The 13,945-nt window shown below is 36.6% G+C and overlaps 1 protein-coding gene across 4 annotated transcripts; it reads right to left on the bottom strand.

Moving 5' to 3' along the window:
• Nucleotides 1-8: 8 nt before the first annotated feature.
• Nucleotides 9-12,805, bottom strand: LOC306874222 (ankyrin repeat and SOCS box protein 5-like). Of its 4 annotated transcripts, none has more exons than XM_079424105.1 (8): nucleotides 9,120-9,325; nucleotides 6,401-6,480; nucleotides 6,172-6,279; nucleotides 4,387-4,537; nucleotides 1,551-1,685; nucleotides 1,171-1,362; nucleotides 632-749; nucleotides 9-176 (listed from the first exon to the last, which is right to left on the bottom strand). In XM_079424105.1, exons 1-8 carry the CDS (start codon nucleotides 9,241-9,243, stop codon nucleotides 164-166), a joined length of 921 nt encoding a protein of 306 aa, XP_079280231.1. In that variant the 5' UTR covers nucleotides 9,244-9,325; the 3' UTR covers nucleotides 9-163. The 4 variants fall into 4 exon arrangements, with proteins under 4 accessions (XP_079280231.1, XP_079280229.1, XP_079280230.1 ...); XM_079424103.1 differs by lacking the exon at nucleotides 9,120-9,325 and adding an exon at nucleotides 12,558-12,787 and having other exon boundaries at nucleotides 17-176; XM_079424104.1 differs by lacking the exons at nucleotides 9-176; nucleotides 9,120-9,325 and adding an exon at nucleotides 12,558-12,805 and having other exon boundaries at nucleotides 206-749.
• Nucleotides 12,806-13,945: the final 1,140 nt, after the last annotated feature.

The raw sequence follows: 13,945 nt of genomic DNA, 5'->3' as shown, positions 1-13,945 counted from the left end.
ACCAATTAGATCATCAAATTTTACATATCATTCTTTATTTGTATGCAAGTTACTGTGTGTATCATGCTTTGTTTTGGCAACAAAATGTTTAGCCAAAGTTCAGTATTAGGTTGAATCTTTCCAGTGGTTTTCTGTTTTATTTTCAAAACAGTTCAGGATGCAATTAACTTGGGAACCTGTGAAAATAATGACAGCATTAGATTTTGTGAAAACTATAGAGTTGTGCTTTTGGGAATTATAATTTTTTTTTAGATTACTTTGATAAAAAATATAAAATTCACTATACTGGCATGCACTTCAATAATTTTATCCTGACGTGATAAATATGGATCATATTAGGCATGCAGCTTATATTGATAAGAATGTGCAGGTTAAAACTGATTAATTTACATTACTCTTGTGAAGATATTATTTACAAAAATATAACTGATGTTCATTGGTTGCACAAAATATATCAGTTAAAAAAACATTTGAACTTAGAAGTAAAATGAATGGCTGAAGTGATTTAGTTTTTTGTGTTTTGGTGGTCACAAACAAGACTGGGTGACCTTTTTTTTGTATTACTGCACTTAATATAAGAAAATAAAAGCAGGAGGGGCTTTATGGTTGGAGGTAGAGAATCTATCTGTACTGGAGGAAACTCTTGAGCAGAGTAGGCAGTTTGAGGTGAGGAATCAGATGCAGTCTGGATCGGCCCATGTAGTTTCGGATACTCAGTCTACACAGCTGACAGAGAGACTGCGGCGTGGCTATCAAGGAAGAGAAAAAAAAATATATATATATATATTTTTTTTAAATAATCTTTTTAACACTAAGTACATACACAAACTGACCCTTGTTCAAATCCTAGCCTACACTGATTAAATGTTTTCATTATTATGTCCCCATCCATTTAACTTTATCACAAAATAATTTATGTAATTTTGTCTTAAACATTACAGTTTTAATTTAATTATAGTAGTTTTTACTAATTTCAACAGTAATATATAATGCACGGAAGGTGCAAATTTGGAATGACTGATTTAGCATGTAAATGGATGATTTCTGCACCAGACAATCTTTTAGCCTAAAATAATTAATCAAAGATGAAGTTGCATTAAAAATGTACAGAAGACCCTGGCTCATTTCCTGGCTCACTCTTTCCTGTCAAAATGAACTGAGCAACATTACCCTCATAAAGAAGAAGCACCGCCTCTGCCACGCTGCTGGGTGGCGCCATTTCCACCGGCCTCTGTAGCTCCAGGTTGCGAGTGTTGATGTTAGCGCCAAAGTCAAGTAGCACTCTGATGATTTCTGGACAGTCCTTCTGTGCTGCAGCATGCAGTGGTGTGTCTAGAAAACGGCCCTTCTGCACATTTGCTCCTAAGAAAAATAAATTCATTTATGATAGGGTAAAATAAAAACTAAATAACTGAGGTGAGATGACCGGACCACACATAAAAATACACTTAATATAAAAATACCATTGTTACCAAATACAGAGTAACTGAATTTCTTATTTTCGCTTAGTTTGAACAGTAAAAGTTTACACAGAGCCACATCAAACTCACCTCCATCCAGAAGTTTCTGTGTACACTGGAGCTGCTGGGAGATACAGGCAATGTAGAGAGGTGTTCCTAGATGAGGGATGTCATAATCTACATCTGCTCCCCACGAGATGAGAGACTCTATACATGCTGCCTGGCCTGAGACAACAAACACATGTATGTTTACACTTTTGTAACCTCTGCTGTAAATGTGTTGTGATTTTGCTTTCGCCAACCAGGGAGGCGAAATAGTGTAGTGATGGGTACTCACATCACCAATGACGTTATGATTTTTGGATCACGTGTCACTTAAGGTGGTTATGAGTACATCGGATAAGAAAGATTGGTGGGATATCTAACTTGTAGAACCTCTTTCTGTATTATCAACACAAGGAAGACACAAGTGTAATAAAATAAAGTTTATTAACAAACGATAGATAAGACTTATCAACAACTACTAAATTAATACCATAAATGAAAAAGGAATAAAGTGCATAATATGCATAAAATGCAAGTGATTAAGTTGGATGTTGCAATAGCAGAGTTACGATATCTTATGAAAAGATAAACTGAGACTGCCTTGTTGAAAAAACAACATATGCTGGTTAGGTATGTTCTGAAGCATGGCAGCTGGTTTGAGATGGTTTAAGCTGGTCTTCAGCTGATTTCAGCTGGTTATGTGCTGGTCCTAACTAAGCAACTAGCTCCTGCTAAACACCAGCTCATGACCAGCTCAGGACCAACTAAGGACTAGCTTAAACCAGCTGCCATGCTTCAAATCATAACTTTCCAGCATATGCTGTTTTTTTTTTCAAAAGGGTAATGAGGTGAAGAACACTATTATGTACCAAACAAATAAATGAATCATTTGTTATCAGCTGACATCAGCTATATAACATCTAATGTAAATTAGAAAATAATATACTGATAATATAAAATAATGCCACAGTGTCTGGAAGAGGTTTGGATAAGTGATATTTACATTCTCTCGGTCAAGTGAGCAGTCCGGTGGCAGTGACTTCTTCCACTGGTTGTGCTGGTAACAATGCAGTGGGGAAAGAAGCAGGAATCCATTTCAACAGCCTTGAACATGAAGTGCTGTAGGACGCTGATTTCCTGGAGCACCAAAAAGTCCTAAAAGATGGAACGCAGATGTGGCCCTGGAGTAGGTGCAGAAGGTCATTTGCCTGGAATACGCAGACAAAAGTACCTTGAAGTGAAGATTTGCTCGCTAGAGCTTCACCTTGTTGCAAATATCTGTATGTCTTCTGCCTCTCTGGACTAGAGAGTCAGATCTTGGTCAATCCAGTGTCTCTCTTGGATGGAGACCCAGGACGTGCTGCATCTGTTGACGTCTTGCTGGGCAAAGACTCTAAATGTAGAGTTATCTCTTTCCTTGCAGGCTGGTGGCTCAGAATATGGTCATATCTGTTGCTGCCTCAAAAGCTGGAGACTCAGGACGAATGGGTCTGTTGCTGCCTTCCCTGTAGTAGGCTGCAGGCTCAGAACTGTAGCCAGGACACCTAGATGAGCCCCAGAGACTGATCCCCAGCGAAGACCCTGTCTCCAAGACAGCCATCGGGACAAGACCACGGGAACCAGATGAGTCCTTTGCACGATCTGATTCTGCTTTAGCCTAGATTTAAACTGCTGATTTTTTCTGGCCAGAGGAGAATGACACTATTTCAACAAACTATTTCCCTGTCTAAATACTGTAAAGCTGATATAAAGCCACCCAGCTTTATATGAAGACGATGTAAAGCTGCTTTGACACAATTTGCATTGTTAAAAGCGCTATACAAATAAGATTGACTTGACTTGACTTGTAGAGTCATTGTTAATAGCTGTTATTGCCACTTCCCTAATGGAAATAGACTAAGAACAAGTGTATCTGTTTCTATCTCCTACCACGCAGGCTGAGGATTCAGAACCAGTATCTGCTATTGTCTCTCTGGATGGGGGACTCAGAACGGGTGTGTCTGTTAGTGTCTCACTGGACATACAAAAGACTCAGAATAAGGTGTGTCTTTATCCCTTTCAGATGAGGAGATAACAATTTTGTGCTTCTCCATTTCCACACTGTGATTGGCTGTTTCCATCAGAGCGGGGGAACACAGTGGGGCCTAGCTTTCTTTCCTCCTGTGGAACTTATTTGCATAGTCCATACACAAGATTAGAAAAATGAAAAATGTCACTAAAGTTTTACCTGTGCATTTCTCACTTTCCAAACCACAACCAGAATGCTTTTGGCAATGTTACGAACACAAGTCCAAACCTAATTGAAAAAGACTGAACTGTCATGCATGCATTCATTCGTCCATTAACATCTGAGTTTGTGTTAGATGTTGCACTACACATTGCTGTCACTAAGAATACTTATTTCTCTGAATAAGTATACGATGGGTGTGTTGCAGTTTGCAGTGTAAGGTTTGAAAACATAGTTATGAATGGATTCGGATGGATCTTTGTGGTCTCTCTCTTTGTTTCACCCACTGCTACGCTTCTGGAGGTCCTAAGGTATTATTATGGCGGTCACAGGCCAAAACCTTAGGAATCAGTCTCTAGGTGGGTGAAGGGCAGAAACTGCATTTTGACCCATAAGAATTCCTGTCGTTCCTGGGCTTGGTCCCAGAGATCTTATTCTTGCCCTCTTAGACGTGTCTGGCTGTTGTCCTAGCATCTTTATCTGATGGTGATGGACAGTTTGCTTATATTAGTCCACCAATATCCAATCAAAATGTAGAAAACCTTTGTTCACTAAAAAATGGGCCGTGGAATGTGCTGTTCACTACAAAGGCATTCAAATCAATGGATTTTTTGTGGTTAGATTAGCGGTTACCTGGCAAGCAGAATTACTTACCTTTGCTGGAGGCTTCATGAATGGGTGAAGGCTGGCACGCTTCTGCCTGTGGTTTTGCTCCATGTTCCAAAAGCACCTCTGTGCAGGTGACACTTCCTGCTGAGCAGGCGTTAAACAGTGGGGTCACACCATCAATGGTCGTGGCATTCACCTGCCATGTACAAGAGCATTTTAACAGCACAATCCACACAAACAGATCAAGCTGTGCATAGTCTTCTACTATACAAAGAACAAATCTTTCCTGAAACAATTAAGGAAAACCGGGGTTAGTTGTCACAAATGTAAGTTATCAGAAGGGGCTATATTTCAGTAACTATGTGGTATTTAGATAAAATTCCAATTTATTTAGCTCTGTAGTTTAGTTGGTTCAAAATTTCTATTTCAAAACTATAAGTTGAATTATTTTTGTGAATTTTACCTTCCAAATTAAAATTCCATTATCATTATATTCTTGCTATAGATGTAAACACATGAAAAATATAAAACCACATTGGAAAATGTTTAAGCAAGGATTTATTATATATTATATATATATATATATATATATATATATATATATATATATATATATATATATATATATATATATATATATATATATATACACACACACACACACACACAATATATATAGAAGATTAAGCAAAAGACTGAACCGTGTACTAAAAGTGTTGTTTCAGGGTAAGCGGTGGTTTTTATTGGGGCTAGTTGTCACAGTTTTTAATCTTTTAAATGTATGCAATTTATTAAATTAAATGTAAAATATTATGTATAATATTAGTCCACCAATATCCAATCAAAGTGTAGCAAACCTTTGTTCACTAAAAAATGGGCCCTGGAATGTGCTATTCACTACAAAGGCATTCAAATCAATGGATTTTTTGTGGTATACGATGAGTATACGATGGGTGTGTTGCAGTTTGCAGTGTAAGGTTTGAAAACATTAAGTATTATGTTGAAAACATATGTAATTCAAGAGCTTTAAATACACCCACTCAGCCACAGCCAGATTTCATATAATTTCTAGTACATTGTAAAGTGAGAGTGGTGTAAGCACTGGTGATTTTGACACTGCCCATTGACAGCTGTTGAGCAGAGAGCCTGTGAGTGGAATTGCTGAAAATGGCAAAGCATTATCAACTAACATGAAAAAAGATCAGCTCTCTTGATACAATAAAGGTCGACTCATTTCAACTGTTGAGCCATTTGAACAGATTCCCGTGTTGCTTCAATACAAAATGTAAATGAAATTATTTCACCACAGTTGTAGCCTAGTGGACAGAGAGTTGTACTTGTAACCCGAAGGTTGTGGTTTGAGTCTCAGGTCCAGCAGGGATTGTAGGTGAATAACCAACACTCTCTCCACCCTCAATACCACGACTGAGGTGAGACCCTTGAGCAAGGCACCGAACCCCCAACTGATCCCCGGGCGCCACAGCATTGGCTGCCCACTGCTCCGGGTGTATGTTAACTACTGTGTGTACACTTGGATGGGTTAAATGCAGAGCACAAATTCCGAGTGTGGGTACTTGCCCACATACTTGGTTATGTTATCAGTGTGTTGGAATAAAAGCAATATTATTCTCATTTTTTGCATATTAGTCTCATATTTTATTCTCATATTTTACATATTAGTATAATATAAAATTAATTACTAAAAATAAAATATTTGATGGGTAAAACAATGGTATTTTTATATAGCTTAATTTTCTTTTTTCAATAATTACTCATTTTTTATTTAATGTTGCTGAAAATCCTTTAATATGTTTGATAACTGTAACTTACATTGGCACCGGCTTCTATGAGAGCCCTGGCACATGCTACGTGATCTCCCAGACAAGCTTCATGCAGTGGAGTCACATGATCAATGGTGATGATATTTGCACTGTAACCCTGGTAATATGGAAAAAAACAAACAGAAAAACAATGTGTTTTCTTTTAAAAATGCTAGCATATTAATTTGACCTCTTCAACTATTTCTGCTCCATCTCTGTATGTGCATATGTTTGTGAACCTGTGAGAGAAGAGTCTTAAGTGCCAGAAGTCGACCTTGACACGCAGCTTCATGGAGTGGAGAACGATCAGCCCATGAACCTGTGAACACACATCAAATTATTCTTAATAACAAACATATGTACTGACATCCAACTGTTTCCCATTACTAATAAATGCCCTTTCATCTCAGAAAAACAAACTACAAAAAAAACTAAAAAAGGAACATTAAAATTTTTTACAGCAACCATTATTTGCTGTATTTAAAAGCCAACCAAAAGCACTACCATGTAATTCAAGAGCTTTAAATACACCCACTCAGCCACAGCCAGATTTCATATAATTTCTAGTACATTGTAAAGTGAGAGTGGTGTAAGCACTGGTGATTTTGACACTGCCCATTGACAGCTGTTGAGCAGAGAGCCTGTGAGTGGAATTGCTGAAAATGGCAAAGCATTATCAACTAACATGAAAGAAGATCAGCTCTCTAGATACAATATAGATCGACTCATTTCAACTGTTGAGCTATTTGAACAGATTCCCGTGTTGCTTCCAATACAAAATGTAAATGAAATTATTTCACCACAGTTGTAGCCTAGTGGACAGAGAGTTGGACTTGTAACCCGAAGTTCGTGGGGTCGTCTGGCAGGGATTGTAGGTGGGGGTAATGAATAACCAACACTCTCTCCACCCTCAATACCACGACTGAGGTGAGACCCTTGAGCAAGGCACCGAACCCCTAACTGCTCCCCGGGCACCGCAGCATTGGCTGCCCACTGCTCCGGGTGTATGTTCACTACTGTGTGTACACTTGGATGGGTTAAATGCAGAGCACAAATTCCGAGTGTGGATCACCATACTTGGCCACATACTTTGTTATGTTATCAGTGTGTTGGAATAAAAGCAATATTATTCTCATATAAAGGCAGCTATACTATTTCATGTATAAAGTTAATAATTCCTGGGCAGCAAATTTTGAAGATTCCTCAATTAAACAACTGCATCAACCTACAGACCACATAAGCAACAACACAGCTACCAACAACACTGTCTTCAGACATTTAATATTTAGTCAGAATCAGAATCTTATGTGTAACAGAATAGTTGTGAGGGTGTTACATATGCCTTAATTCACAGTATTAGCAGCTCATACCATAGGTATCTATTCACAGTGGACTGAGGAGATCTATAATTAGCAAGAGCTCAATCTAGCCACAACAACATACGACAACTGCCTTCTGCTACTGCCATTCCTGGCACAGAACGAGGCCTAAGAGCGCTAGGTTTTGTTACGTACCCAGGTCTCCGTCGCCCCACGGCACATCTAGCCATTGATACGAATATGCCATAGCCTGTAAATGAAAGGACGGCTGTCATCTTAAGGCGCAAAAAAGCAGCCGTCTTCTCTTTTTAGCTTAGCTGAGCGAAGGAGATGAGTTACTGCCACTGGGATTCCACACTGACATGTGGAACTTTAGGTCACAGCTGTGCTTCAGTCAATTACAATGATACTAACTAGATTACTAAGATGCTAGTATCATTTAATGGTGCAATTTGTGTGATTTTTGTTTTTTTTTCAATAGTGATAATTTAGGTCAGAGAAACCGGCACTGCTCGGTATGAATGCTGGCTGTTTAACAGCAAATAGTCTTTATTGAGACTCTGTGAATGCTTTCATGAATATTTCATGAACATACCCTGTTCTGTTCATGTGACTACAGCTGGGTTCCATGGAGACTAGGACCACTTGTAACTTCCTTGCTCAGCCTAAGCAAGGAAGTTACAAGTCAAAGACAGTACTGTGCAACTATTCTATGGCACATTGCAATGATGTGCCATAGATGTGCCCCCCCCCCCCCCACACACACTAATTATAGGTTAAAAGACCAAATCTAAAGAATAATGCAGAAGCAGTCCAAACACATAATAGCCTATACTGTGTTTCTTATGGCCTTGCTAAGAAGGTTCAAATGTAGCCAACTAGAAATAACTAAAACTAGCTATGTGCAGCAATAAAAACAATAAAATCAGATCATTTTTTTTTTTTTTTTTTACCTTAAGACAGACCATCACACACCCAAGACAGATTTAATAACTACTAGGCCATGTGCACAACATGGTAAACATATTACATAGTGTATGCTACCATTTTTATGTTCCTATACTTACTGCTACTGTTGCATAGTCTGCAAATAGCTGGCCAGTTTTGTATTTGGGTTGTGGGGAATATAGGAAACACTAACCAGGCTTTGGAACAAAATGTTCTCTTTTTTCATCCACCACTGCAAAATATAAATGGCCAATGACACTACAACAATTTTAGGCGCAGATCAGCTTTACATGACTAGCCGCAGTACTGTTTCATTCATTCATCATTCATCGTTCTGCTCTATTGAGAATGATGCTTGCAGGTGTGCGTGCTTCTGACTGACACTGTGGAAATTATGTAGTTAATATCCATCCATTACATTCTTTATTTTTTTTTTCATTCCATTTTCTTATTTTTAATCATGAAAACATTGTTTACGGGCTAAATATAAAACGATATTGATGATATAAACAATAATTATTATTGATAAGAATGTCATATTAATATTATTTTTATATTATTTATCTAATATTACTTAAAATATTATTTCTCATTTTAAGTAAAAGGTCCGCCCTTATACAAATGCATTACTGCAAGGTGACAGCAGGGCGCAATATAAAGGCACATTTATTTACACGTGTCGATAACTCACCTTGACTAATCAAAATACCCCAGCGCGATTTCTTTTTCTCAGAAAAATCGTCGACGTCCTCTCGCTTTCTTTTCTTGGGAGTATTATCTGAGTACTCGGGTTCTCTGCAGGGAACTTCAGGCATGTTTGCATCAGCTCTGTGTCCTGTCCTCCTCTTTACACGGGGTAGAGCGACTTTGACTAGCGACCCTTTTTGATTGGCTGCTCGGCTTGTTGTTGTTTCAGATCTCAGTAGAGTCGTGTTGGCTAACTTATGAATATTAATTAGGTCACATTGACGTTGCTTGCTACATTTTTGAGGCGCTTCTGGTCACGTAACGTAATTAATATTCATAAGCCGAGCCTTTGCCATAGTAGAAAGATAAACGCCCACCAACTACGATTACGCCTACTGGGCGCACATCGCACAACGTACTTTATATTCATGAGATAAATATTCACCATAGCACCAAGCCCGTGTCAGTAAAGCTATTTATATCTCAGGTTAAGATTAGAATGCTGCCACTATTATTCCGACGCAAGTAGCTAGTTATAGAATCAGGATTCTAAATGGATTTTTCGTAACATTGGTCAAAAATAGATGTATTATAGATGTAGATGTATTTTTTTGAATAGAGATACTACCTAGTCAATATGTGACTATGGGGAAACTTTCCAATTATCATCAGCAAATGCTTTTGGCTTGGAAGCTTATTTATAAGCATAATTTCTCGCCACACAACTTTTTTATTTGGAACAACTGTAATATTTTACATAAGAGGAAATCCTTGTTTTTAGAAAATTGGTTCAGTAATGGAGTGCTGTTAGTGAACCAGTTGTTTGACAATGATGGCAATTTGTTTAATTACTCTGATTTTATTTTAAGATATCATTTTCCTGTTTCTAGAAAATAATTTAATACTGTTTTAAAGGCCATCTCTTTGGAAATTTGTATGCTTTTTAGAAATAATAACAGTGGCTCATTGATTTCTGTTTGTCCTCCCACTCCCGAATCCACTGTGGTTGGTTCTGTTTGTTTCTCTGTTAAAAAATCCAATCACAAAATTAGGTCTTTATTTTTGGACCTTGTTACTTCTATTTCTTCCTCCATTTCTTATTGGAACAACCTTTTTGATGATATTAAGTGGGCATATGTTTGGTCACTTCCTCAGAATTTTTTTTTAACAAATAAAGTTAAAGAAATATCTTATAAAATAATTCACAGGTTTTAACCTGTCAAGCAGTTTTTACAGAAATTTAAAAGTGACATTGACATATCTTGTTCTTTCTGTGAATTTTCTTCTGAAACTGTAGCTCATTTGTTTTGGGAATGTCCTTGTGTTCAGTCTTTTTGGAATAATCTTAATGCTTTGATTGTCCAAAATGTTTTTTATGATTTCTCTTTGTGCTATAAACACATTCTTTTTGGGTTTTATGTTAAAGATAAGAATCTATTTAATGCAAGTTTTTGTATAAACCTTCTGTTATTTATTGGAAAGTTTTATGTCCATAAATGTAAATATACTAAATGTAAACCCCACTTTAATGTCTTTAAACAAGAACTGAAACTGTATTTAAATACAATATCAATGTCTGTTAACAAGAAAGCTTTAACAACTTCAAGAATTTGTGCTAAATTTAACATTTTCCCTTAATATATTTGTATCTTTATTTGTATGCCCTCTATCTCTCTTTTTTTTCTGCCAAATTTAAAGTACTTACATTTATTTTTCTATCTATTAATCCGTTTTTTTTGTTTGTTTTTTTTTTAAAGGTACTGTGTTCTTTTGTACATACTGTTCTTCTCTGTTTGTTTTCCATTATACTGTATTCTTTATTATTTTTGCAATAAAAAAAAAATAAAAAAAAATATGTGACTATGGGGCCAATGTTGGTGCTTCAGTGATGTGCAGGTTTTTGTTGACGCCATATTAAGGGGTGCTGGCAGATCAAGGTTTGTTCTTGGTTTGATCTGCCATAGTTCATGGGAATGTATTTATATATTTTTTGAATAGTGATGGGAAGGGTGGGGGGGTGGTTTAATGGTAGACTCAACTGGTTTTATTCTCAAACTTGTATTTTGTCTTATGCAGTAATTATGTTCGATACCTATGACTGACCTTTAATATTCTGAGTTGTAATAGGCCTAAATAGCCCTCACAAACATACAGGTTTTCTGGATCTTTTGCGAAGAAGAAAGACTGATATAGTGTTAGTTCAAGAATCTAATCCTTGTACTCCTGACCTTACTTTTTCTCGGTTTTGTCAACCTATCTCTTGAAATTTTCAGATTTTGAAATTGTATTGGGTGCAGATACGAATTCTGTAATGTCGCATATCCTAGATATATCTGGACCAAAGGAATCACACTCTCAAAGTATTTTTTTTTTCTGAATATGAATCTGTCATGTAATCTCTGTTCGCAAGGATCTTTAGGGCACGTTTTCGCATTATTTTTAGGGGGGAGCACCCTTCTCTCTCATCCTTTTGGTCTCCGCTCTCACAGGACCTGTTATATTTGTTGGGTACTGAGAACCTGGACTGTGTGTTTGTTGGACATTGTTTCGATGGAACTCTCAACTTCCCGTGTGCATGGATCTAGTATGGAAACTGTAAGTTTGTGTCATCAGCGTTTGATGTTGTGTCATCTTTTCTGGAATCCATGTGAAAATTATTTTATAGTGGGTTCTGAATTTGCACAGTTGTTTTTTGTTTGTTACTGCTGTTTTAGGAAGAAAATTCAATAAAAAGTTGTTAAAAAAATAGATGTATTGTAGAATTTGTGACAGTTTTAAATTATTTTAATGTAACGTCACACATCCTTTTGCGTCATATAGTCAAACATTTCAGTTTGTCTGTTGCTTTGTCTGTGTTGTTATCAGAAGCAAGCAGGTTGCGGATAATAACTGATAATACAAGCATTCATCTAACTTGTATTATCTGTTAACGTTAACTTGTTTAGCATTTGACATCACGTAATTTGCATGTTATTAAGGTAATGAATAATATAGTGCAAAAAGACAGAAAGGAGTGAGAATCATACAGAGAGAGGATAATTTCCACAGACAAAATCACTAAATTTTTCTTTAGACTTCAGACAGTCAAATTATACAGATTAATTAATAAACATGAAGGATGCATTATTATATAGCCTAGTGCATTGCACCAAACATTTTAATTTCAAAACGTTTAAATGGCTATGTTTTTTCATCATTGTATCCAGTCAACGCAGTCATTTGAAAATATGTGAGAAAATAATTTTCCTTAACGAAGTGTTAGATAAGAACACGCTGACCCAATTTTCTCAGTGTTACAAACTGGGCCATGCCGCAGAAGCTTTATCTTTCACACCCTATACAACCAGTTAAAGTTTTACGTACCTTACAAAAAGACATAATAGTGTCTCAGAACGCACTCCAAAATATATAGCCTCAATATGTCCCATTCTTGCGTACTTACCGTGCCCTTGGCCAAAATCATAGAACTCAGCTGCGATCCGGGCTGCTTCCTTACGGTTTCCTTTAACCACATAGAAATGGGTCAGTATGTTTAAACTGATCTTGACAAATAATTTGAAGCAAAAAAGGACAAAAATCGAGAGATAGACATTGGTATACTGCGAGCCCAAAGGGCGCTCCTCCAAAATCTCAGTCATTGCTGCTGCTCAGTGACAGTGAATGTTTTGGAATGGTATCCAGGGTTGTGTTGTTGGGGATCATATGCCAGGCCGGCCCAGTTATTCCCCAAAGCAGCTGGGCCCAGAGTAGAGATGAGATAAGGCAGCTGTACTTATAGCTAGTGGAAAATGGGCCACTTGACTGAGGCATAACAATAGTTGTTGTCATTTGTTGGGATGTTTGTCTCATGATACATAGTGACAGTTTTGTTTTCATTACGCTATTTGTATTGTAAAATACTGTTACTGTATAGAGCAATGTCCAATAATAGAAGAGTCACCAGGATAAAGCTGGTAACATTTGGTTGATCATCTGAGCTTTATCATATTTTGACGGGTATTTATCATATTGTGTTGAGTATTAATACAGTGATTTACAAAAAAAAATGATTTTACAAACATTTAATTTTGCTTTTATATTTTTTACGAACTTGTAAGTGGTTCTGTAACATGCTCATAGGAGATATTAATATTTCTAAACACAACTGTGTTAATAAACATTATAGTAGGTGATTCAGCTTCTCATAAAAGCTTATTATGGAAATACTTTGATTCATCTTGTACACATTTTTATTATTTTGGGGAAATTCCACATACACAAATAGTCAGGGTCATTTCCTGCAGGAGACTTTTTTTTAAGTAATATAGAGTTTTTGATTACTCAGTGGTTATCAGGTACACTCTGGTGTATATTTTTGTATTGCATATATATATTTTTGTATACCGTTGTACACTTTTTTTCTCTTCCTTTCAATTGCAAATTGTACATAAGACAGGGAACATCCAACAACATAAGGCACATCCACTATAAATAATGCAAATCATCAACATAAATAATAATTATTATACTCACAACAATAACAGGGAGCAGGAATCGATATAAGATTCATACTTTCTATAAGTGCTTAAAGCTCTGAAGCATTTTCACAAACTCACAAAGAAATATACGACGGCTTACATTTGTCCATTTGCATGTATGAATATGATTATTTACCTAACAATAAAACAAAGTTGACAACATCTGAAAAAAGAGAATTTAAAAAAGAAGATATCTTGCAAGACAACCGAAGGAATTGTTTTCATTTTTACCAGTAACCAACTATGAATATCAAACCAGAATTTAGAAGCAAGAATAGATGATCAAGTGTTTCAGGAAAAGAAGAACAAAAAC

The sequence above is a fragment of the Barbus barbus genome (genome assembly GCF_936440315.1).
Source record: "Barbus barbus genome assembly, chromosome: 8".
Taxonomy (NCBI): Eukaryota; Metazoa; Chordata; class Actinopteri; order Cypriniformes; family Cyprinidae; genus Barbus; species Barbus barbus.
Note: the sequence above shows the minus strand (reverse complement) of the source record. Positions and strands in the feature narration are given on the sequence as shown.

Bases quoted from the DNA above. Each gene is read 5' to 3' on its own strand.
- LOC306874222 (XM_079424103.1), bottom strand. From the start codon at position 12,753: ATGACTGAGATTTTGGAGGAGCGCCCTTTGGGCTCGCAGTATACCAAT. The intron at 6,280-6,400 runs GTTCACAAACAT...CCATATTACCAG, and splicing joins TTAAGACTCTTCTCTCACAG to GGTTACAGTGCAAATATCAT. The intron at 1,363-1,550 runs GTGAGTTTGATG...TATTTTTCTTAG, and splicing joins ACAGAAACTTCTGGATGGAG to GAGCAAATGTGCAGAAGGGC.